We start from the raw sequence: 24,994 nt of genomic DNA on the forward strand, positions 1-24,994 counted from the left end.
ATGATGATCGGTTCGTGTTAAAGTTCAAATTCCAACGTAGATTTATATCGACTCGTATATCCTCCCGCTGGCAGTGTTTTTGTAAAATTTCAACTATCGTTGAGATTTTTGGATACATGAATGCCCGATATTGGAAAGGAAGAGAAACATAAATTAACAGCGCGTTTTTTGACTGTGATGTTAGATTTGGGAGATCTGAGTTCAATCAATCAGGCGTTGATGAGGTTATTCTTATTCAATGAGTTTGAATGTGAGATTGGCGAGAGTGGTTGGTGTTTTAAAAAAATACAGTAGAAATTATTTTTTTTTAATATGATTGCTGAAATACGACTTTTATTTGTAAAATGATGTCCTTGATGTAAAAATCAAACCCCATGCTTCAAACTCCTTCAATTTCAATAAGGCAACTTCTTTTATTTATTCACCTCAAAAAATCAATTTATAAAAACCATCAGAAACATCTTTTTTTTCTGCCATCACTTTTGACCATATCCACTCCATCGAAACACTCTCACAAGGAAGCAAAATGCTACTCAAGTAGGTAGGTAAATCGAATAATCCCTTGATGGGTGCATTTCTTCAACACAAATCGTGTAATTTCTGCTTACTTACTTCTGTAAGAACGTGAATGAACATCGAACAATAAGCGTGTAAAACTACTTAGCAGTTTGCACCTTCGATAATAATTATAGTTATTAAGTTACACTTGCCAGTCGAACAACGCATTGAAGATGTTCATTTAATTTCATTTAACAAATAACAATAATTAGCCATGTACCAAGCCTATGCCTTTTTTATAAACATTATTGCAGAGACAAAGATCAACGTCGTGTTTTACTGTTTTCGCATTATTCAAGTAGGTATAATTACTCGGAGCGAATTTTTAACTTATTCCTTATTGGTATATCGACAATTCTGTGTACCTACCAACATAAACCTACACAGTGATAGTAAAATTACTGACGAACGAGAGAAATTCTGTAGATAAAGGTAATGTGAAAACGCGCGAGAATTTTTGCTTTTAAATGTTCGTTGGCCTATAGTTTACCTAGGTATATTTTTATTGAATTAGGTAGGTAGGTATAGGTACCTAAGTAGCATACCAGCAAAAAAAAAAATAGAATCGATGAATGAAAAATCAAATTGTATTTTTTCGATTAAATAACAGTTTAAGGAAAAAATAAATAGCAGATGAGTAAATACATATTGCAAGCGTATTAATTTCTACTGTGATAATTTTGTTCCAGGTGAATGCACCAATTGCGGCGCAGATGACAGCTCATCCTCGAGTAAATGCACAATGCCGTTACCATTACTCAAGTCAGGGGAAAAACGATATTATATAGGAACATTTTTCAAAGTACGTTATAGTCTTTCTTTACTTATGTATTTCTACTGATATTTTTTATTACATATTATTTTTTGCCATGTCTGGGAGTCATTCTTTAACGATGATGAAACGTCTGCATGCGCCAGACATTATAGGTTTTCACCTGACAAAAGTGGCACAGTGGAAGACCATATTACTCATCAATGTGAAGTTCGGAATAAAATGAACTGAAAAATAACCTTTGCAAAATCCTCTAATAGATTTTTAAAAGCTTTTACCTTACCACAAAAAATTATATCTAAATTTCCACTATTTTGAGTTCAGTCACCTGTGGACTTTTATATGTTAAGCTTGGCTCATTAGAAAATGCCTTTCAGCATTTTTAAAGAGATTTTAAGAGAATAGATAATGTCAGAGGATTTTGACCAAAATCAGTGAAGACATTCATTTTGAGTTGAAAGTCACTCAGGATTCCCGGGAAGAATTTTAGCCCTGGAGGGGCTTCTTGAAGAGCGGTATCTACCTACTTATTGGTTCTCAAAGAGGTACTATTTTCGAAAAAAGTCATGGTTTTTTCGCTCAAGCCGTTACCGGTCTGTTTTGGAAAAGTGGCCGAGTCCCAAAATATGATATTTGAGATTATGCGTCGACCCAGGCCATTACCATCGAAAGCCAAGACTTCTTTTAGAGTTCAACTGAGCAATTAAAGATTTTCCAAACGCTTATTCTTGGGAAAATTCGTGTTTTAACTTTTTTTTTCTCGAATACATATTACACATTAATACAGTAATATTGTGCAAGAACATCGAAAGGGATCCTTTCCAAAACTCACAATCAGAAAATATTTTGAAATATATTGGTGCCAATATTTGGACATTAAGTACTACTTAAGCACCGCTGATTACAAAAATATCCTCAATTTTTAAATTGGAACTTCAAACTTCATCACAAAGACATCTATAATTTGAAAAACTTAGCTTTTTTTGGTCAGAAAAATTCCAGAAATTTATATACTTAAAATCGCATATCCTCGAAATGGTAGGAGTTAGAGGTACTTAATTGATCGCACATAAGTATTCAAATTTTGAAATGCCTTGAATAATTGATCTGACCATATATAGCTCCTTCAATTTCAGAGATGATCCATTTTGTAAATGAACCTTTTTTGTTTGCCTCAAAAAGTTTGATCAGAAACCATAGTTCATAAACTACTCCTTCAATTTTCAGATTGGGTACGTTTGATTTCAACGCGTCAAGCACGTGATTTGATCCAGGGGTTTCCAAAATAGCGTCATCGGAAGACAGTTCAGGGATTCCCAAAATGGCGAGAATAATTTTTTTTTGTAAAAATTATAAAACGTAGAAAAATTTGACAAATTGGTACAAATTCTAGTTGACGCGTGACGGTGTAATTGAACGTCTTTTATGATATGTTGCAAAAAAAAAATTTTTCGTCAAAAATTGGCCAATTTGGGCGGGAAAAACCATGAAAAAATCAGTGTTTTGCATTTTTGAAGTTCTTCTTTCTCTAACTAGATTAAAAATTCTGGAAAAAAATATACGTTGTACCTACATCTATAGGTGAGATTCACAGTGTATAGGGGCTTATGTATTTTTTCATATAATTGCACCTCTGAAAGAAGAGACCAAAAGTGCATTTTAAAAGAAAAATGCGCGTTTGCCCCACAAGATATGCTTGGAAAAATTTCAAGAAATTTCAAGAGATTTACATAAAAATAAGCCTTACTATTAGTAGTATGTACCTAACATTCCTGCAAATTTGAAAAAATTGGTTAAAATCTGCCAAAGTTGGAAAAATTTCAACTAAAATTGCAATTTCACCCCTTTTGAAAGGGTTAAAAATCCTCGGAAAAATCCTAACATTTAATCAAAAGTTTTATGAAAACTTAAATTTGGCAACGTTGCAATCTGTATCTTTCTCAGGAAAATTATACTTTTTATAATTATTTTCCTAGTTTGCAAAAATGTCAAAAGTCAGACAAGATGTCGGATTGTCGTTTCTAAAAGTTTGACATAATTTCGATTTATAGTGTATTCATTAATTTAAATATTTTATTTTATTTATCTATATATTAACTTTATTTGTTTTTGGTAATAAAATATAATTGGATATAAGATTAGATTTTTAAAAAACTATAGCTTTATCAACTGTAAGTAAATCATATAAGATTGAATGGACGATTTTAAAATTTTACCCGCTAGTTTAGCTTCAAAATCTTAGGAAAAGACTAAATCACCTATTTCATTTGGCTATGCACAAATAAAACGTAGAAAAAATTGAAGAATTTGGTCCAAATTCAGGTTGTTGGCGTAGTTATTATGAGAAAAAAATTCGATCAGGATAGACCAATTTTGGCGCGAAAAATCGTGGAAAAAATCATTCTTTTGCATTTCTGAAGATCTTGCACTTGTAGGCATAAAATATTCTGAAAAATGACTGTGTAGAAAAGTTGATTTCTCTTTCTCCCCATTTCAAAAAGTTATGGGTACCTATTCTAGCGGTCTATAAATTTTGTCATGAGGGTATTGGACCACAGAACCTATTACTTGTAGAGTATTTCTTTCTGTACTGGATCCAATGCTTGACTTTTTGAACAAAATTTCATTTCAATGCATTAATTCGAGGCTGAAAACCTGCCATATTTCTACCATACATCTTCAGCGAAAATATGAACTGAGTTGTGCAAAGGATATTTTTCTATTCGTCTTACTCTAAACTGTATGTATGCTTGGCAAATTGGTATACTGTACTAGCACATAGTCTCGTACAAATCCGCTATGCTACCTATCACTGGTTAATGACAGTGTCAATCAGGCCCGTAGCCAGAATCTGGCTGTAGCTGGGGCGAAGGAAATATCAGCTGGGGCAGCACTTTTTGAGGCTCGAACATCTGTGAAACATACCCCCCCCCCCTTTAACCCCCTCAACCAACCGTTATTTCAAACCAATTTTTTAAAAAAATGAACAGAATGAGTGTGTATATTGCAGAAAAAGATTATACATAATGTGTAATGCTGGGGTTGAGTCTAATACAGCTGTAATCTGCGCGATTTACTGTGAAACTCTTGTAATAATTCTTTGGCTGTGACTGTTTCTGTTTAAATTTTGTCAGGAGGTAAAATAGTCAAATTTGACTCGCGTCCAAACAACATTAAAAAAATATATCATTCAAATTTTTAGAGAAATGTTAAGCCAAAAAACGCACTTTTCACCTGAAAAAACTTTACTTCTCGAAACAAACTTTTGCCCTCACTCAGGGCTCGTACTTGGTCACTTTTCAAGAAACTAAGTTACTAAATTGGGTTACTTTTTCGATAAGTAGCTTTGGTTTTCCAAATTATTATTATTTTTTTTAATTTCAAAAACTCAATTTTTGCATTTATCTTGATGAGAAAAAATGCTAGTAATATCCATAAGTGAATAATTTGAGAAAGTTGACCTACTTATACATAGGTACACTTTTATCGCCAAAAATAGCTCAAAATTTCACCTTTTGTCAACATTTTTAAAAATATCCTCGTTTCTTGCCAAAAATTGTTACTTTTTGGTAAAAAAAATTCAAGAAATATCCATTTCCCTTTCTAAAAATTACCTAATAATTCCCCTGTTTTGCTTGAAAAAAATGTCAATGACCAAAATGTCTCCCATTTTCAACCGAAGGTTGCGAAAAAAATAATCATTTTTTTGGCCTATGATTGCCAAAAATTTGTGGTTTTCCTCAAAAATAGTCAATCTTGCTTTTTGCTAAGATTGTCAAAATTCTCGGTTTTTCGCAAAAAATTATAAAAATTTTTATTCTTTCTTAAAAATTGTCCATAAGTCTTCCCTATTACTGAAAATTTTAGCTTTTTCGAAGTGTAAAAGTCTCAATTTTTTATGTAAAATTGCCATAAATTGCACAAAGTGAAAGTCTCACTTTTCAAAAAAAATTGCAAAAAGATGTACTGGATTTCTAATCCTCACAAATTACTAATTTTTACTCAAATTATCAAATTTTTGATTTAAAATTTAGTGAACGCATCGAGCGAGCCATCGAGCTATCAAATGCAATTCATGCTAGTGTAGCCATTTCATGAACATAACCATAATTTTACATTGTTGAGTTTTTGGTTTTTTGCACTTCCTAATTTTTTTTTCTGATTTTGCTGGTAGGGGCAAACGTATTTTTTTTTTGATTTTTGCTACCTGGGGCAAACAGCCTTTCTAGCCGGGGCATTGCCCCGGCTGCCCCTACGCTGGCTACGGGCCTGGTGTCAATACATACCTGGCTAATAATTATAATGCTTAATTCCTCGTACATTTGCTTGTCAATGGTCATCTAACTGTGCAACTTGACGGTGTAATTTTCCAACTATGACAAATAAAAGTACCATTAAGTAGTGTACCTGCTGCATAAGAAAAATATGTTCCTGTGTGTCGTAATATGGATAATTTGAAATGGGAGTAAATTTATGAAATTTTTTTCTTTTCCGCCGTCAGGTCATCGTCATCGTCGTTGTCCTATCATAACTGCACATAAAGCTTATGTATTTACTTTCTTCTTCACTTCACTATAAGTGCATAGGATGGAATTACGATTGCGTATAGGTATACCCTATAAACCTGCATATTTACTTTTACAGGCTAATTGGTACAGAGCCGCTCAATACTGCAGATATCATGGAATGCAACTCGCCAGTATTTCCAATCAAGAAGAAAATGATAAATTAGAAAAATACGTCACCGATTACGGTATGTACCTACAAATACCTATCATGTCGTCATTGACATAACGTGACACACCTACCTGTATCTATTTTATTAACTAATTTCATATTCATTTTTTTAGGGTTTGGATTTGAACACTTCTGGACATCAGGGACTGATCTAGCCGAAGAAGGATCATTCTTCTGGATGGCCAATGGTAAACCTTTTGTATTCACCAACTGGAACTCTGGAGAACCGAATAACTTCAAGTATGAAAATGGGGAAGAGGAGCACTGCATGGAGCTATGGAACAGAGATGGCAAAGGATTAAAATGGAACGATTCGCCTTGTTCTTTCGAAACGTATTTTATTTGTGAAATGTAGACTGCAATCAATATTATTGAAGAAACGCCTGCTCGGAGAATAACGTTTTCTTTTTTTTTTTGTACATTATTGTAAAATACCTAGGTACCTACATAATTATATAAATTTACCTCAATCACTGTGTATTCTGCACCATCTGTGCCCAAAAATTATTATATTAATTATTTATATGATTCTGAATTTTGAATGTTACCGTTTTACATAGGTTTTCGGCTGTAAAACGATAGATTATGGCCAGATAGTTTATTATTAGTACGTGTAGATAAATTGTACATAGTTATAAGATGCGATTTTATTTTTTTTTTAGCAAATTTCATTGGATTGCTAATGTTACCTCAAAGTTTTTTTTTATGAATTAAAGAATTTTAAAAAGATTTGTATTTGTACACTCAGTCAGTAAAAGCTTGGATTCGATTGATAAAAATCTGATCAAAATATCCTAAAACGCTTTCAAAGTAATAACTGTAATAAATATGGAACTTGAATAACAAAAACAGACTCCGAAGCACAAGATTTGATTTCGAAAAATCAAAAACGCCTAAAAAAGTACTGGATATGCAATTCATATTACAACTACATTTATTAGAAAAAAGAAAGCACCAGAATTTGGAATTCAATCAGCCTGAACCCTTCATCGTGAAAGAAATTAGATTCCATTGCCTTTACCATGAAAATCAAAATCAATCGGAATTATTTTGCATTATTAAATTTTTATTTCAACTTCGAAACAAAACGTACGTATAAATAAAACTTAATTCATAAAGTAACACAATAATCATATAATATCGTTGCCATTTTCGCGTTGTTTTTGTTTCGTGCACCTATATTTGTCTCTCTCTCAAATTAGGGCGAAAATTTCACAACATTATCTTCAATAGCGTACAACATTCGTACCAACATTTGATCGTATTCGATGATTAAGTAGAATACATAAAATCAACAAAACCGTTATTAAAAATATTAACCATTAAAAAAAAATAAAACAATCAATCGATAACAATAATAAAGAAATATCACACACGATAAGAATTTTTAAAAAACGAAAACAAAAAAAATCATCGTAACTTCTACCCATAAAAATATTTGTCTCTAAATCGATTACACGATTCGATTTCCAACGCGTGAGAATTATAATAACGTTATCTCGAGACTCGATAACGTGAGATATAAAATTCAGTCTTCATAGGGGTATAAATTTAAGAAGCCTCTCATTTGAATAATTGCTTCGCATAGTACCAAATACGGAAGAAATATTCGCTTCGTTTTAATAACGATCCGCTAGCGTATGTGTGAATGTCTGCATCCATACCAGCTTCTCTCATCCATGATGTTGTCGTTTCGGTACTCAAACTCATCGATGGTTTGTCTAATACTGTTTCTTCTATATCGGTATCTTCTTCGAAACCTGAAAATTTAACAGAAGGTTGATTAATTTCATCGTCGAGTTCTATCTCTTCTTCTCTACAACTGGGTATGTCAGATGAGCGTGAAAATAGGTAAAGTAAATAGGTACCTGTTGGCTTCTGCACTTTATAAGGTTCATCTGATTCTAAAGGTTCGCTGAGGCCAATTTCGTTTCGAGCAAATATTCGTATCAGGTATTCGTGATTTTCCTGCCGAAATAAAAACAGTAGGTAAATCAATAAACTTGGCTCACTCGTGAATTGAAAAATAATATTAAAATGGAAAAAGACGTACTTGGAGATCTCTAACAGTGAGTTTTTGCACGTCTGCATCCACACGACCAACTTCCATCCACATTGTCTTCTTTACATCTTTTATTGCGATGGCATATCCGGTCAAGGGAGATCCACCGTCAGTCTCAGGTACACCCCATTCCACATCAACAGCGTTAGCACTAACGGAACGTATTTCTAGAGGAGCAGTCGGTGGTGATGGAACAGCTATTTAAAGAAAAAATGTACGGTTATTAAACGAGAAAAAAAATTAAATATTTGAACTGAGACGATTATACGTACTTGCGTGCGTTTCTAAACTAACAAGATCGGTTTTTGCAGCTGGACTTAGACCGACAGGATTTTCAGCGTAGACTTTGAAGTAATACTGTGATTTCTCTTTCAAGTTTTCTACGTGGAATTGTAAAATATTCGGTTCTAATGTGACAACTTTCAACCACTTATCGTGTAATAATTTTTTCTCGATTACGTATCCTAAAAAATGAAATATTGTTAAATGAAATAAATCAAAAAATTAAAACAAAACGATTTTTTTAAAATTTTAATACAAACCTGTCAGTTCTAAGCCACCGTTTGATTCTGGAGGAGACCACTGTAGAGTTGCGCTTTTACCAGTAATTCCAATAATTTTGAGATCAACAGGAGCCGAAGGAGGCGCTGTAAATACAAAGATTACTCGTTAATTACCATTGTATTGTAATAAAATCACTCGTCCATACGAACTCAACTCAAGTATTAAAAAAAGCGAAGCATAAATGTAGCGCTTAATACTTACCAAATTTAGTCAAATTACTCGTAGTGGGAAATATTCCCATCAAAGCGTACAGTGTTTTTTCTGAAAAATCTTTAGCAAAGTCTGCGATGAAAGCATTAAAAGCATGGAAAAGCATTATAAAAAATTATCTAAATGTAGCTAAAAGCTATTACGATAACGTGCTATAGGCATCAAATCCAAAAAATAATAATAGATATTCGTATTCACAGACTCCTACTCAATTTTTACCAATAAAAAAAAAAAAAAAAAAAAAAAAAAAAAATGAATTTTAGTAACCAAAATAGGGGCAAAACGTGAATAAAAACATTTTTATGAAGAGAAAAATTACATACCAAAAAAAACATGTCACAACTTTTCAGTAAAAAAAAGAAAAAAAAACTAGATACTAGATGTTTAGCAATTTTTGGCAACAAAGTGAGAATTTTAGCTAATTTTTGGTAAGCGGGGAGCTTTCGACAATTTTAACAAAAGAAAATGCCATTTAGACACCTCTGGTACAAAATCGAGACTCATGGACAATTTTTAGGCTTGTAAAAATGTTTTTCATTTTTGAAAAAGCGAGACTTTTGGAAACACGTGAAATTTTTTGGAATTGTTTGCAAAAAAAAGACAATTTTTAGTCATTTTGTTAGACAGAAAATTTTTTTCATGTTTAAAAAAGTGAGAATTTCTGACAATGTTTGGTGAAAAGCTTCAACAGTTTTAACAAAAGGAAGGGATTTTTGGAAATATTGTCAACAAAGCTATACTTTTGGATAATTTTCGAAAAAGTGAGACTTTTTGGAATTGAATGATTTTTTTTACCAATTCTGGTCTGGTAGAAAACGAAAGTTTTTGTCAATTTTCAATTTTTTGCAAAAAGCAAGACTTTGATGATTTTAACAAAAAACAGGATTTTTTGACAATGGTGGGCACAAAAATCATACTTTTTCACAATTGTTGTTAAAAAAGTGAAACTTTTGGGTGTGATTCTTGATAAAAGTGATACTTTGTAGTAATTTTTCTAAAAAGCGAGAATTTTTGTAAAAAAAAAAAAAAAAAAAAAAAACGTTGACAATTCTAGATAACTTATTCATTGCAATTTTTGTAGAATGGAAAAAGCGAGATTTTTTGCAAAATCTGTTGACCGATGCATTTTTTTTTCAAAAGCGTTATTTTTTTATCTAAAAAATCCAATAAAAGAAAAATATGCTCACTGATTCTCTTTCCGGCGATTATTTCTTCAGTCATGTATGGTAATCCGAGACCAACTCTGTTTCTTGCAAATATCCTCAAATTATAAGCAGCTCCTTTGATCAACTCGGTGACCGATATCGAGGTATCTTTCGTTGTGCCAACCTGAAATTCGAAATCGAAATTATCACCATTCATCCCGAAAATCGACTCAATACGAAATGAAGATATTCTCAGCTGAAGACACGCTCACCTTCTGCCAAGCTTTTTTATCGGTTTCTTTCTTTTCGACTGTATAATCGATGATTTCCAATCCACCGTCGTCCAATGGCGGTAACCAGGCGATTGTCATTGACGTATCAGTCATATTTGAAATCTGTAAGGGTCCTTGAGGAGGCGAAGGTTTACCTGCGAGGAATATATTACGATCAATTATACCTTAGAACATCGCAGTTTAGAAGTAAAAAACCATTATCACGTACGATATTTGCATTTTACTGTAACCGGTTCGCTTTGCAAATATTCGGAAACACCGACGGAATTCTCGGCTGATATTCTAAACATGTATTCCGCGTCTTCTTGCAATTTCTGAACATTATATACGGTGATATCGCGTACTTCGCCAGCCTTCGACCATATCATTTTTTCTATTTCGCATTTTTCCACGTTGTATTTCAGTTCGAGACCACCGTCGTCTACAGGAGGTTTCCATTCTAGTTCAACCGAGTCTGATGTGATATCGGTTAATAAAAGTGGTCCGATTGGTTTGCTTGGTTTGTCTGCGAGGAAAAATTATACAAAAAAATTAATAAATGGATAAAAGCGCAAAATACATGCAATCAATTGGCTATAGCATTATGGGAATCATGCAAAAAATAAACAACCATGCTGAGGGAATGAAAACGAAAGGTAGTTGAAGTGGGCAAATCTTTCAAATTACCAATTTCTTCAACTTTAATATTAAATCGTCTCTTAGCTGGTTGTTCATCTAAAGCGGAAAAAAGCGAATAAAGCGTTGATTAAAATTATCGACTAATAATTCAGAAAGCTGGAAAACACCTACCGATAACCTTAAGTTGTAAATTGGCTGACGCTGAACCAGCAGTATTGGTGGCAGTCACCGTATATGTTCCTGAATTAAGTCTTTCAACAGAATAAATAGCTATAGTGGTGGATCCTTCGTCATAATACACTTTGCATTTATCGTCATCGATTGGTTCGCCGTTCTTGGTCCAAATAATCTTAGGTTGAGGGTATCCTCTGTATTTCACTTCAACTTTCCATTGATTTTTCACTAATAGTATCTGCGACGAGCTGTTATCGTCGATTTCTATCTTGGGTATTTCTTGAATAGATAATTTACAATTTGTTTCAACGGAACCGGCGTCGTTGATGGCACGACACGTGTACGTTCCTTCGCTCTGTTCGTTGGTCTCGGTAAGAGTAAACTTGGCAACGTTGTTTTCATACGATACGTTCTTGGTTTTGATGATTTTGCCATCTTTTAACCTACAAAGTTGAAAAAAAGTTGGTGAGTTTACCTTCGGAGAACCTACAACATGCTGAACAGGGAACCTTCAAGTGTCTGGCTTCTATTTCAATAAAAGTTGGATTTTTGACCCGAAATTTCGAATTTTCCGATTGATTTTTGACGAATTTTTCAACATTTAAAGATCACATAGGATTTTAAAACATATCGTTTCAAAAAATTCAACTTTCTCTGAAGCCAGAGCCATACACCTCGAGTGATCCACAACTCAATAATTCTAATTACCATTTAATTTCAGGAACTGGTACTCCGGTGATGACACAAGTCAGCGATACAGATTGTCGTAATCCAACGGTGGTATCTTTCAAAGGTTCTTCGATGGTTGGTTTTTTCATACCCTTCGGCGAAGTCACTTTGACATAACGAGTAGGATCAGAACAGGGTCCAACTCCAGCATCGTTCACAGCTGCCACCTTGAAGGTGACTTCGTGATTGGTCGTCAGTTCGGTAACCTTATAGGTGACTTCCTCGGTTTCAATTTTGTGCCACACCATGAACTCCTCTTTGTCGTGGTATTCCAAGATGTAGCTTTTGATCGGCGAGTTTCCATCGTTTGATGGAGGTTTCCAATGAACCGTGATGGACGTATCGGTGATTTCAATAATGGTGGGAGCATCTGGAGCTCCGGGGAGTTCTGCAGAAAAAAAGAAAATAAAAATTTGATGAACTGGAAAAATTTTAAATATGTAGATTATGAAAATAATCGTGCTTACCGATCATTATTAGGGTTAAATCTGCAGACGCTTCTCCATGTTCGTTGCTGATGCGAATAGTGTAACTGCCAACATCAACTTCTTCAACTTTTTCTATCGTTAGACTAGCTGCTGATTCTGAATATGTACTCTTGATCTATTCCGATAGACAGCAAAAAGTTTGAAATTATATTCCATGTAAATATTACGAGTACGTACCAAATTGAAATAAAAAATTATAAATTACCTTATTCGATTTCTTAACGACGTTTCCATTAACGAACCATTCGACATTTGGTTTCGAGGTAACGGTGTATGAAACATTAAAAGTGACACTTTCTCCTTTCTTGACTTTGTATTCTTTGACGAACGAGTCGAAATTGATAGTTGGAACTTTTTCAATCACTAAAATGAAAAAAAAGCCACATATATTAAATTGAGTAGGTATAATAAATCAACGTGAAATATGTAATTCCAAAATTACCTTCAATCTTCAAAGTAGTCTTGGTTTTGACGTTACCAGCAACACACGTGTATTCATCTTGATCATCTAATTTCGCCTTCTTGATAATCAATTTTTTGGTCTCTCCTTCGTCGATAATCTCAAACTTATCAGAAGGTTTGATTGGTTTACCATTCTTAAGCCATTTCACCTCAACATTGCTTTGAGATAATTTCACAGTCAGTGTCGAATCCGTATTCAACGGCACAATGGTAACGTCAGGTAATTTAGTGATCAACGTAAACAATGGTTTTTCAACAGTCAATTTAGCTTTTGATTTTTGATCTCCGACCGTACAACTGTAGGTACCGGTATCGGATAATGTTGCTTTAACGATTTCTAAAGTTTGACGTTTTCCATCGATGGTGAGTTTGACGTTATCGTTGAATTGGATTTCCTTGTTATCTTTGTACCAGTGCACTAAAGCGTCTCCTTTGGTTAATTCAATATCGAAGGTTACTCGTTCGTCCACCGTTACTTTCTTGTCTTCTAGTTTTCTGATGATTTCAGGAGGTAGTTCTGTGAAATTTGATTTTACAAAGGATGAGTCGTTTTAAAATATTAATTGAAAAAAAAAAAAAAATTAACGAATAATTTTTGGAAATCTTACCAACAACGGTGACTTCAGCGGTAGATTCTTGGTCTCCGAGAGAGCAGGTGTATTCACCGTCATCGTGTACTGAAATATTTCTAATAAGCAGTTTTCTAACTGGGCCTTCTTTCTGCATTTCGAATTTATCGCTCTTTGAGGTGAGTATTTCTCCATTCTGTTGGATCAATAAAAGGAAAAAAATGAATAAATACAATTTAAAGGCCAAAACAATCGAAGAAGTAGATAGCTAGATACCTTACCTTATGCCAAGTGACATCGGCACTTTTCGAGGTTATTTCGACCTCTAAAATTGCGGTTTGTAATTCTTTCACTTCTACGTCCTCCAGTTTCTTTATAAATTCGGGTTTGATTGCTTTGGGGAAAAAAAATCAGTTAATAATTGTTTCAAAATGAAATTCAACAAGTACAAAAAAGATACAGGTATGGCTTATTACCTTTAATGGTAACATTACTACTAGTTTTTTGATCTTTAACCATACAGCTGTACACTCCTGAATCCGAAGAAGTAGGTTGTTTGATGACTAATTTATGAACACGTCCTTCTTGGATTAATTCTCGATGATCCATACCGCTCAATTCTTTACCATTATGTTGCCAAATTGTTGAAACTGTGTGGGATGTTTCACACTCCAATGTGACGACTTCCTTCTCATTGATTTCTACTGTTTCAGGTAATAACCTCGTGAACGTTCTAAAGAAAAAAAAATAGTTTTTTCAATCAAGAACCTCAACATTACCAACTAAACAAATAACCATTTTCCGAACCCACGGTGTTAATAAAATTGCATACTCAATATGTATTTACGGCGCAGGATTCGTGTTAAATAAATTGCCTACTTGGTTCGCCGTAAATACGTCAATAATATCGATTTTTAATCTTAATGTAAACTATAAAAATTGTGATTCGTTAAAAATAATATTATTTTGTTTGAAAGCGAATATACTTACACATGCTCCACATCAACAGTAATTCGAGCACCGTGAGTGGCGGTACCATACATGTTACTAGCAACACATTTGTAATCACCAGCATCTTCTTCCGAATCAGCATTAGTGATTTCTAAAATGATATTTTCACCATCGTAGACCTCTTTCTTCTTAGGAGACGCCAGTAATGGTTTATTGTTCCTAATTACAAAAGAAGGAAAGTTATTCATCGAGGTTCGATTCCTGGGAGTAGGTATTTTCCAACAAGAAATCGAACGTAATTTACCTGAACCAGGTAACCGTTGGTACAGGATTACCGGTGACTTTGGCAGTCAATCTTAGAGTACCTTTTTCTTTAACAGATTTCTCTTGGAATCGTTCGACAAAGAATGGAGCTTGCGTTCCTGGAGCTGTTTCTGTAAAATTATCATAAGTTATTCATTATCAATTGAAATATTTTCAAAAATATAATTTAGTGGGTAAAACTGCAAATTTTCTTACTTTCAATAACAAGATGACAGCTTGATTTAGCTGTACCAGCTGGATTAGTAGCGGTTACTTGATATTTTCCACTATCAGTATGCGAGGGTCTGACGAATGTAACGGTATAAAGAGTATTTTCTTGTCTCGTCTTCAAATTGGCTGCTGGTTTTCCATCTTTCAACCATGCAACTGTAGGTGTTGGGCTACCGCTGATTTGTACACTTAGTACAGCTGGTTCACCCTCGTTGATGGTGACATCTTGTAATGGTTCCAAAATTTGCGGTTTTTCTGGTTTACCGGTCATTACCTATAATATACGATTTTAAAAGTGAAATATTAGTACATTCTGAATGAGCTCTATCAAAATTTGCTACTTATAAAATAGAACTTACTTTCAAAGTGATATCTAATTTAGCTTCTCCTTCCCTATTATTTGCTACGACAGAGTACACCCCTTCTTGAGTCTTTTTCACCTTCTTGAAAGTGATTTTACTTATATAAGAATGCATATCAGATTCAGTAGTCACGGTTACGCTGTCTGTTTCCTTGATGGGCTTATCGTTGAAGTACCAGAATATATCTGGCTCAGGGATAGCAACGAGATGACATTCTAATTCCACATTGGAACCTTCATCAACACAAACGGCCTTGGGCTTTCTGGAGAACGTGGGTGGTATACCTTCTAATATATCAGCCAGCGAAGATTCCCTATGATGAAATAAAAATCATCAGGAAATCTGTGGATAAGAACACGAGTTGATATTCGAGTAGACACGTACCTCGATAAACTTCTTCTTGACAGTCCTGAAATAGTATCAGATCCGTGGTCGGATAAAGGAGCTTCGACTGTTAGTTCTGTCGTACTGGAGGCAAATCCGGCGCAGTTTTTAGCTACACACGTGTACACTCCGGCATCTTCGGGGAATACTTCGCGTATGATGAGGGTAGCGACGTTGTCCTCGTCGTAATAAATCTGAAAAAAAAATAAATAAATAAAAACCATAGTGATGTCTATTTGTAGATTAAATTACGATTACCCAAGTACGAGATTGTCACATTCGTTTTCTTACTTGGAAATCTTGGGATGGTTTAATAATGGCAGTCTGTCGGAACCATGTGATTTGAGGACGAGGATTACCTTCGACCTGACATTCAAAGTGGACCGTTGCACCATCGGGAACATGCTTCGGTTGTAATTTTTCCACGAATTTCGGGGCACAAACTTGATCTCCAGGCGATGGTTCTATAATTAAATTATCAAATCAGTAAAAAGTAGGTACGATAAGATGAGCTAGAAATCAAAGAAAAATTCTATTGTATGTACTTTGGAATATCGGAAGTTTATCTATTTTTTCGTGCAACTTCCTCTGGACATATTTATTATACGATTCTTCATCTCTCAAGTAAATAGCTGGTACCCAACCTTTTTCTTCAGTCAAATGTTTCCGCACAAACCACCATTCTGGGTTTGCACTCTCTGAAAAGGCACACAGATGAGAATTAGATTCTGATGTTTATACATCGAGATAGATAAAACTTGATTGGTCAAGATTTTTTACCTAGAACGATTACTCGTTCTCCTTCGACAAGATTCAATGTTTCTTCATTTTCAGCAATATACAAGCAAGTTGAAAACATGACCGTTCCTTCAGCACTTTCTCCAGGTACAACGTCTGACATTAAAATTTTAATTAAAATCATTATTTTCAACTGGAAATAGATTTGATTTACTTAAATAAAGTCAATCAATTTACCTCTGATGACTTCAACATCACGAGTAATACTCAATTCGGCTGTTTCTGAAACTAAATAACAAACTAGAATTAAAAATCTGTTATTTTTTTCAATCAAGTTAGTAAAAACACAACAAGAGCATAATTCAACAAACAATTTGGGCATAGGATTAATCAATGACCAAGCTAACAAATGAATGAATACAGTTTTTTCATAAATAAAAATTTATTCAATTCTTCAAAAAAAAATTACCTAAATTAAAAAAGTACAATTTTTCATTATTTTTTAATAACACAAGAGAAAAACAAGCGTTAATTATGTACTTCAAAAATAAAAAGCTCAAGCAGCAATTTACCTGTATGAAACATATGTAAAAAATGAGCATTAAAGCATTTCAGCGTAAAATTGTAAATTAGATTGAAATACTAAAACATAAGCTTATAAAGAAAAAAAGTAAAACTTCATTAGGCGAATTATATGTCCTCACCTTGGTGAGTATAAGCAGGAACAGAAGATTTCCTTCTAATTTTCAAATCCAAGGTTTCTTCTTCACAAATTTCTTCTTTCTTTTCGGGCATCTTTTTAATATTAATTTGCACAGCTTCTTCGGTATCCTCTTCAACATCATACGTGGTTTTGAATCGTTTTGGTAATTTGATCTGTTCTTCAACAGTTACAGTTTCACTCTCACTTTCCTCAGATACTGGTTTAGTTTTCTTAGGTAGTTTAACTTTCTCTTCAACCTCATAATCTTCTTGTGATTTAGGTTTGCTTGGTTTAATATCAACAGTAGCTTCTTCACTAGTTTCACTGACCTCATATTGTTTGGATTTTTTGCGTTTTATTTTGACTTTTTCTTCAGTGGTTTCTTCTTCTTGAGGCTGTTTTGGTTTTTTGGGTCCTTTGATTTTGACATCTTCAGTTACTTCTTCAACAGTTTCTTTTTTATCTTTTTTAGCTTTCTTTTTTACTGTAATGGATTTAATCTCATCAGGAACTTCTTGAGGAGCTTTCTCTGTTTCATCATCTTCAGGAATTTCTTCTTCTGGTTTTACATCTTTTGGAACTTCTTTTTCAAGTTGTACATCTTTTGGACCTTCTTCAGCTTCTTTGACTATAGTAATGTCTGCACTTTCTTCAGTAGTGATGGAAGGTCTGGATTTTTTACGAGGTAATTTGACTTTTCCCTTCATGGAAACTTCTTCTTCATCATAAGATTGCAATTTTATATTATAGTCTTGTTCAACTTCTTCTACTTTTTTAGTTTTGCGAGGTTTAAATGTAACACTTTCTGGGACATCTTCTTCAGGAGCTTCTGGTCTAATTATTTCAGAAACTTCTTCTTCATCAATAGTTTTAGATTTTTTACGACGAATTGTCACTTTCTCTTGAGTGACTTCTTCAGGTTGATCTTCTTCAGGTTTATCTGAAGGTTTCGCAACTGTGATAGAATCTGCTACTTCTTCTTGGTCAATGGTTTTTGATTTTCTACGGCGTATTGTCACTTTCTCTTCTTGAGTGATTTCCTCAGGTTTTTCTTCAGATGGTTTATCAGAGGGTTTTGGAATTGTCAAAGAATCTACTACTTCTTCTTTGTCAATTGTTTTAGATTTTTTACGACGTATTGTCACTTTTTCTTGAGTAACGTCTTCAGGTTTATCTGAAGGTTTTTCAATTGTTAAGGAATCTGCAACAACTTCTTTGTCAATTGATTTTGATTTTTTACGAGCTAATTTAACCTTTCCTTTCAATGTTACTTCCTCTTGAACCGTCGTGTCTGGTTTAATTTCAAATTCTTGTTCAACTTCTTCAACTTCTTTAGTTTTCTTTGGTTTGAAAGTAACTTCTTCAGGTACTTCTTCAACTGGTTTCAAGGGAGTCTCGGCTTTAGGTGTAGTTTTAGTTTCAGTCTCTTCTGGTACCTCAGAAACATTGAATGTATCTGAAAATTCTTCAGTTTCAAAAGATTTGGATTTTTTACGAGTTAATTTGATACTTTTCTTCATAGTGATATCTTCTTCATTATATGTTTGCAATTGAATTTTAAAATCTTGTTCAATATCTTCAATACTTTTAGTTCTGGCAGGAATATAACGAACAGTATGAGTTTCAGGAGAATTCTCCTTTACAACTTTGCTAAGAGTGACAGATTCAGTAGTTTCAGATTCTTCTTCAGTTTTAGGTTTAGATTTTCGACGAGGTAATGTGACCTTAGATTCTTCAGGTGATTCCTCAGTTGGTTTTTCCTCAGGTCTTTCCTCTTTGGTGGCTGGCTTTTCTGAAGAGGATTCCTTTTCTTTTTCATCTGGTTTCTCTTCTGGAATTTCTGAGGGTGCTTCCTCTTTTTTGATTTCTGGTTTTTCATCAAGGAGTTCTATGATCTCAGTTTTTGGTTTTTCTTCTAGTATTTCCTCTACATTTTCTGGTTTCTTTTCATATACCTCTTCTTTCTTTACTTTAACTTTCTTTTTGATCACTTTTTCAACCTTGAGTTTTGGTTTCTCTTCAGGTACATCATCTGCTTTAGTTTCTGATTTCTCCTCAGAAATGTCTTCCACTTTTTGTGGTTTTTCTTCTGGTGTCTGTTCTATTTCAGATTCTGGTTTCTCTTCTGATAAATCTTTTTCTTGGGCTTTTGGTACCTCTTCATCAAATGAAACTGACACCTCATCAGTAACAAAAGTTTTTGATTTTTTGCGAGGTAATTTAACTTTTCCTTTCATTGAAACATCTTCTTCACCATAAGTTTGAACTTGAATAGTGAAATCTTGCTCAATATCTTCTTTAGTTTTACTTTTACGAGGCACAAATGTAACTGAACTTATTTCTTCATCAGATTTGGGTTTTTCTTCTTGAATGGGAATCTTTTGTGGTTTTTCATCTTTGATTGAAGGTTTTCTTGGTTTTTCTTCATCTGGTGTAGATTCTTCCTTCATAGATGATTTTTGAGGTTTATCTTCCTCAACTGAAGGGGTTTCAACCTTTTCTTCTATTGGTTGTTCTTCCTCCTTGACTGAAGGCTTTCTAGGTTTTTTCTCAGTTACCCTGTCTTCCTCTTTAATGGACAGCTTTCTTGGTTTTTCTTCAGTTGGCTTGTCTTCTTCTTCTAAAGGTTTTTGTGATTTTTCTTCTTCTGGTTTGGGCTCTTCCTTTACAGATACCTTACTGGGTTTATCTTTTTTGACTGAAGGCTTTCTAGGCTTCTCATCAATAGGCTTTTCTTCTTTTAAAGAGGGTTTTCTTGCTCTTTCCTCAGTTAGCTTATCATCTATAATAGATTGTTTTCTCAAGCTTTCATCTACTGGTTTCTCTTCTGCAATGGAAGGTTTCCTAGGTTTTTCTTCAATTGGTTTCTCTTCTTTAATGGAGGGTTTCTTTGGTTTCTCTTCAATTGATTTTTCTTCTTTAATAGAAGGCTTTCTTGGTTTCTGTTCTTCTTGAGCAGGTTCTTCTGGTTTGGTTTGTTCTTTCTCTTCTTGAAGTTCCTTTATTGAAGGTCTCTTCTTCTTAATTATGTTGACATCCTCAAAAACTTCTTTCACTTCTTCTGGATATGTTTCTTCAGGGCTCTCCAAAGTTTTAGTTTCATCAGTAGATTCTACAGTAATTGGTGTTTCAGTAACTTCACTAGGAATTATATCCTCAGCAACTGATATTTCCTCAGTTACAAATGTTGACTTCTTGCGTGGTAATTTTACTTTTCCTTTCATTGATATATCTTCTTCTCCATAACTTTGGACCTGGATTGTGAAATCTTGTTCAATCTCTTCTTTTACCTTACTTTTACGAGGAATAAAAGTAACTTCTTCTGGGACTTCTACCTCAGTAATTGATGGCTTTTTCTTCAACTTGATAGTTTCTTCAAAAGGTGTTTCTTCTGCTATTTCTACTGTTTTAACCAAAGACCTGCGCCTGAGAGTAACCACTTTTTCAGAAGTTTGCTCTTCATTATCTTCTGTTTGTGGTACTTGCTGAGGTACAATTTCTGCCCCAGAAATGTCTGGTTTTAGTTCCTCACTAGGCTTTTCTTCTTGAGTATCTATTACAGATGGTTTACGTTTCTTAACCATTTTCTTTGGTTTTTCTTCTGGTGTAGTCTCTTCCTTTGGCGCTTCTTTGTCTACTTCTTTTAAAGAAGGTCTTTTCTTTTTAACAATCTTTTTAGGCTTTTCTAAAGGAACTTCTAGTTGTTCTTCAGGTGCAGTTTCTTTGGGTTTTTCCTCTGGTATAGTGTCCCCTAGTTTTTCTTCAATAACAAACTCATCTTTTGGTGATGCCACAGTGTCTTCTTTTGGAGCTTCATTTTCCACTTCTTTTAAAGACGGTCTCTTCTTTTTCACAACTTTTTTAGGTTTTTCCTCAAGAGCTCCTTTAGGTTTATCTTCAGGTATTTCAGGGTGTTTTTCAGATGGTGTAACTTCTTGTGGTTTGTCTTCTACAACAGGTGCTACTTCTTCAACAACTTTCTCAACAATTTCAACATCCTCTTCAATAGTTTTTTTCACTGAAGGTTTTCTCTTTACAATTTTCACAATTGTATCAGGCACATCCTCTAAAATATCTTTAACTTTTGTAGGTTTCATGGTTACCACTTCCTCAACTTGTTCTGGTTGCTCAGACTCCAGCTTTTTGCCAACTGGTTTCATAAGAATAGCTTCTGGTGTGTCTTCTTCCACCTTACTAGGTTTTCGTTTCAATTTAATAATTTCTTCTGCTGAACTCTCATCTTCTAACTTTGTTTCAGGTTGAGGAGTAACTTCTGAAGGAGCTTCTGGTTCTTTAATTTCATCTGATTCTTCACTAGGGGCTCTTTCAGTATCAGGAGGTGGGACAAATTTTATGGTATCATCAGGTTTTAGTTCAGAAGTTGGAATATCTTCTGGTTTGAACTGAACTTCAGGTTGAGGGTTTTCCATTTTCTCTTCAACCTTTTCTGGCTTTGGGATTGGCTTTAAAATAACTTCTTCTTTAGTTTCAATGGTTTCAGGAATTACACCTTTACCCATTGGGATTTGCTTAGGTGTGATTTCCTCAATATTTTTTTCTTTAATGGAAAGTTTTCTAGGAATCTCTTCAATAATATCCTCCTCAGGCACTTGCTCACTTTCAAAAGGAGTATATTCTTCCAGTTCTGTAACTTCAAGATCTGGTAAAGGTTTAAGTTTCAACTTTTTCTTTTTCACCTTTTCTGCTTCTTTAATATTTCTAGATAATTCACCTTTCAAGACTTTTGCATTGATAACTGTTACAACTGATTCATTAATTTCAGGTGGGTATGGTATTCGTTTAATCAAGCTTTTCAATAGTACTTTAGGAAGTTCTTTTTTGGCAGTTTCAGGCTTAGGGGTGATTGAGGTCCTTTTCAGTTTCATTGCTGCAAATTGAGGAGTTTCATCTTTTACTTCTTCTACAGCTAATTTGGCTGGCTTGACTTCTTTTCTTTCAATTTTTTGTGGAACAAGTTTTTGTGGTACTAGGGTCTGTTCATCTGGTTTCTCAGGAGCTTTGTCTTCCAAAGTGGGAAAAACGTCTTCCTTATCCTTTGTTTCAACTGGGTTTTCCTCCACAACAGTTTCCTTGAGAGCTTCTTTAGGTTTTTCAACATCTTCTGGTTTTTCAACTTCCTCAGTTTTATCACCTTCCTTTATACTATCTTTATGGGAATCTTTCCTCTTTTTGACAATTTTGATGATCTTTTTCTTTTTAGGCTTCTCTGAAGTTTCAAGTACTTCTGATTCTGGTTTTGGAAGTGTTGCTATTTCTTCCTCTAAAACCTCTGGTTTTTCTTCTGTCGTTATTTGTTTAGTTTCAGGTTTATCTTCAATGGGAGTTTCATCTATTTTCTTAGGTTTTTCTTCAGATTTGGATTTTGGTTTTTTCACATTCTCTATAGGCTGAATTTCCTTTTCATCTGGTTTATCAGCTCTTTCTTCAGGCTGATCTTTCACATCTAACTGTTCTAATTTTTCTAGAATACTAGGTTTTTGTAAAGGTTTTTCAGGAATGTTTGGTTTTTCTTTATCTATGGTTTCATCCAGTGGCTGTTCTTCACTTGATTTACTTTCTTCATTCCTAGTTACAACTTTTTTCTCCTCTGCAATTTCTTTTTTAATTTCATCAATATTTTCAGATGCTTCTTCAGGGACAATACTATCTGTAGGTGTAATTTTAATAATCTCGCTAACCTCTGGCTGAATTTTCTCTTCAGCAGATTTAAGTAGTGTTATAGATTCTTTAGGAACTTCAGTAATGTCAATTTCCTCAGCAACCACACCAGTTTTCTTTTTGATTTTCTTTTTAATAGCAGTAATCTGAGCACTTTCAGATGGGCTTGTTGATTCAGGTTGATCCAAACTTTTTTCTTCTGTTGGTTGTACCTCTTCTGGTTGAATTATTTCTGGAGCTACTTCCAATACCTGTTCAGATGGCTTGATACTGCCTTTTCTAGTTCTGATAACTTTTTTCCTTGTCTCAACAGTTTTTTCTTCATTAGGTTGTTCCTCTGGTTTCCCTTCTACAATGCTGTTCTCTGTTTGTGGGATTTCTGTAATTTCCACAATTGTGCTTTCAGGCACATTTTCTTCAGTCATTATCTGTGATTTTTTTGTTTTTTTGATTATTTTCTTTGTTACAGTGGTTGAATCAGGACCTTCCTCTTTAATTATCTCTTCATGAACAGAAGTTTGCTCATTAGGCCCTTCCACCACTGTTTCAGTCACTTGTGGTGTACTTCCTTTTCTTTCAAACATTTCAGTAACTACTTCTTCAGGAATTTCTTCTTTTCCTTCTGTGGGTTTCAAAGTTTTCTTAAGGCTACCTTTCCTTGTTTTAATTACTTTCTTCTTAATAACAGTTTTCAGCTCTGGAGTTTCAAAGATTTCTTCTTCTTTGGGCTCTTCTATGATTTCTGTGATTTCTACTGGGCTTCCTTCTTCAGTAACTATTTGAGTTGTTTTGGTATGTTTTACAGTTTTCTTTGTAACTATAGTTGAGTCAGGACCTTCTGTGGTGGAAGTCACTTCTTCAACAGTAGTCTCATCAGGTTTTTCTTCAACAACTTTCATTACAACCTTCTGTTGCGGGTTTTCAGGTATTTCTTCTTCTCTAGGTTGTTTATTAATATCTGTGATTTCACTAGGACTTCCTTCTTCAGTAATGATTTGAGTTTTTTTAGTATGTTTCACAACTTTTTTTGAAACTGTTGTTGAATCTGGACCTTCTATTGTGGTGGTTTCTTCTTGAACTATAGTTTCACCAGGCTGTTCCTCAACCACATTGGTTACAATCACATGTTCTGGTTTTTCAGTGATTTTTTCTTCTGTAGGTTGTTCAACAATTTCTGTAATTTCAACAGGTTTGCCTTCTTCAGTAAGGATTTGTGTTTTTTTAGTACGTTTCACAATTTTCTTTATAATAGTGGTTGAGTCTGGACCTTCAGAAGTAGTAGTTTCTTCAACAGTAGTCTCACCTGGCTTATCTTCAGCAACTTTGATAACAGTCTTTTCTTCTGGCTTTTCAGGTATTTCTTCTTCTCTAGGTTGTTCAGTAATTTCTATGATTTCAATGGGACTTCCTTCTTCAGTTATAATTTTAGTTTTTTTAGTATGTTTCACAACTTTTTTTGTGATTGTAGTTGAATCTGGACCTTCAGTGGTAATAGTTTCTACAGTAGTCTCACCAGGCTGATCTTCAACAATTTTAGTCACTATCTTTTGTTTTGGTTTTTTGGGCATTTCCTCCTCCTGAGGTTGTTCAATAATTTCAGTGATTTCAACAGGACTTCCTTCTTCACTAATAGTTAGTGTTTTTTTGGTTTGTTTTACAACTTTCTTTGTTATGGTAGTTGAATCAGGGCCTTCCATAGTAGTGGTTTCTTCTTCAACAGTAGTCTCACTTGGAAGATCTTCAATAACTTTGGTGGAACTTTTTCTTCTAACTACAGCTTGCTTAGGCTGATCACCTTCCTTGATCTTTTCAGTACTTCCTTTCCTAGTTTTAACCACTTTCTTCTTAGGTTGTTTGGGTACTACTTCTGCTACTTGAGGTTGCTCTTCATCTGGTAACTCTGTTATTTCAACTGGACGGGTTTCATCTTCATAAATTTCTGTTCGTTTTACTTTTTTAACCACTTTTTTAGTCACTATTTTTGAATCAGGTCCTTCAGTAGTGAATGTCTGTTCTGTCACTGTAATTTCTTCTGGTTTTTCTTTTATGATATGAACTGTAGTTTCAGATGGGGCTTCTTCAACAATTGGAACTGTACTACTTTTTCTTCTTATTGTTATTTCCTCTGTATCAGGTATGTCTTCAATTTCTGTAATTTCTACAGCTGATTCAGTAGGTTTTTCTTCTTCTGTGGTGGTAGTTTTCTTTTTAGTTTTAACACTCTTTTTTCGTGTGACTGTTTCAGTGACATCATCACCTGTA

At 34.1% G+C, this 24,994-nt stretch overlaps 2 protein-coding genes across 23 annotated transcripts in view; one reads left to right on the forward strand and one right to left on the reverse strand.

Moving 5' to 3' along the window:
• tfc (triforce) overlaps positions 1-6,796 on the forward strand; it is a 37,754-nt gene extending 30,958 nt beyond the window's left edge. Inside the window, exons 3-5 of the mRNA XM_065368898.1 lie at positions 1,248-1,360; positions 5,975-6,083; positions 6,181-6,796. Coding sequence (XP_065224970.1) covers positions 1,248-1,360; positions 5,975-6,083; positions 6,181-6,422 — 464 coding nt within the window. The 3' untranslated portion in view covers positions 6,423-6,796. The remainder of the gene's footprint in view (positions 1-1,247; positions 1,361-5,974; positions 6,084-6,180) is intronic.
• Positions 6,797-7,112: 316 nt separating this feature from the next.
• The window catches only part of sls (sallimus), a 259,979-nt gene continuing 242,097 nt past the window's right edge, over positions 7,113-24,994 (reverse strand). For 18 of the 22 annotated variants that reach the window (XM_065368854.1, XM_065368863.1, XM_065368859.1 and 15 more), the window contains 28 exons: positions 17,055-24,989; positions 16,588-16,638; positions 16,393-16,506; positions 16,158-16,310; positions 15,904-16,076; positions 15,613-15,806; positions 15,226-15,541; positions 14,852-15,140; positions 14,637-14,766; positions 14,372-14,551; positions 13,858-14,114; positions 13,663-13,775; positions 13,421-13,577; positions 12,793-13,329; positions 12,556-12,713; positions 12,330-12,465; positions 11,842-12,250; positions 11,131-11,576; positions 11,008-11,055; positions 10,550-10,846; positions 10,321-10,475; positions 10,091-10,232; positions 8,895-8,975; positions 8,672-8,776; positions 8,402-8,593; positions 8,121-8,326; positions 7,936-8,035; positions 7,113-7,827 (listed from right to left, as the gene is read on the reverse strand). In XM_065368854.1, coding sequence (XP_065224926.1) covers positions 7,631-7,827; positions 7,936-8,035; positions 8,121-8,326; positions 8,402-8,593; positions 8,672-8,776; positions 8,895-8,975; positions 10,091-10,232; positions 10,321-10,475; positions 10,550-10,846; positions 11,008-11,055; positions 11,131-11,576; positions 11,842-12,250; positions 12,330-12,465; positions 12,556-12,713; positions 12,793-13,329; positions 13,421-13,577; positions 13,663-13,775; positions 13,858-14,114; positions 14,372-14,551; positions 14,637-14,766; positions 14,852-15,140; positions 15,226-15,541; positions 15,613-15,806; positions 15,904-16,076; positions 16,158-16,310; positions 16,393-16,506; positions 16,588-16,638; positions 17,055-24,989 — 13,271 coding nt within the window. In that variant the 3' untranslated portion in view covers positions 7,113-7,630. The remainder of the gene's footprint in view (positions 7,828-7,935; positions 8,036-8,120; positions 8,327-8,401; positions 8,594-8,671; positions 8,777-8,894; positions 8,976-10,090; positions 10,233-10,320; positions 10,476-10,549; positions 10,847-11,007; positions 11,056-11,130; positions 11,577-11,841; positions 12,251-12,329; positions 12,466-12,555; positions 12,714-12,792; positions 13,330-13,420; positions 13,578-13,662; positions 13,776-13,857; positions 14,115-14,371; positions 14,552-14,636; positions 14,767-14,851; positions 15,141-15,225; positions 15,542-15,612; positions 15,807-15,903; positions 16,077-16,157; positions 16,311-16,392; positions 16,507-16,587; positions 16,639-17,054; positions 24,990-24,994) is intronic. The other 4 variants (XM_065368855.1, XM_065368856.1, XM_065368858.1 and 1 more) reach the window with 4 other exon arrangements.

This window comes from Planococcus citri, chromosome 5, assembly GCF_950023065.1.
Source record: "Planococcus citri chromosome 5, ihPlaCitr1.1, whole genome shotgun sequence".
Taxonomy (NCBI): Eukaryota; Metazoa; Arthropoda; class Insecta; order Hemiptera; family Pseudococcidae; genus Planococcus; species Planococcus citri.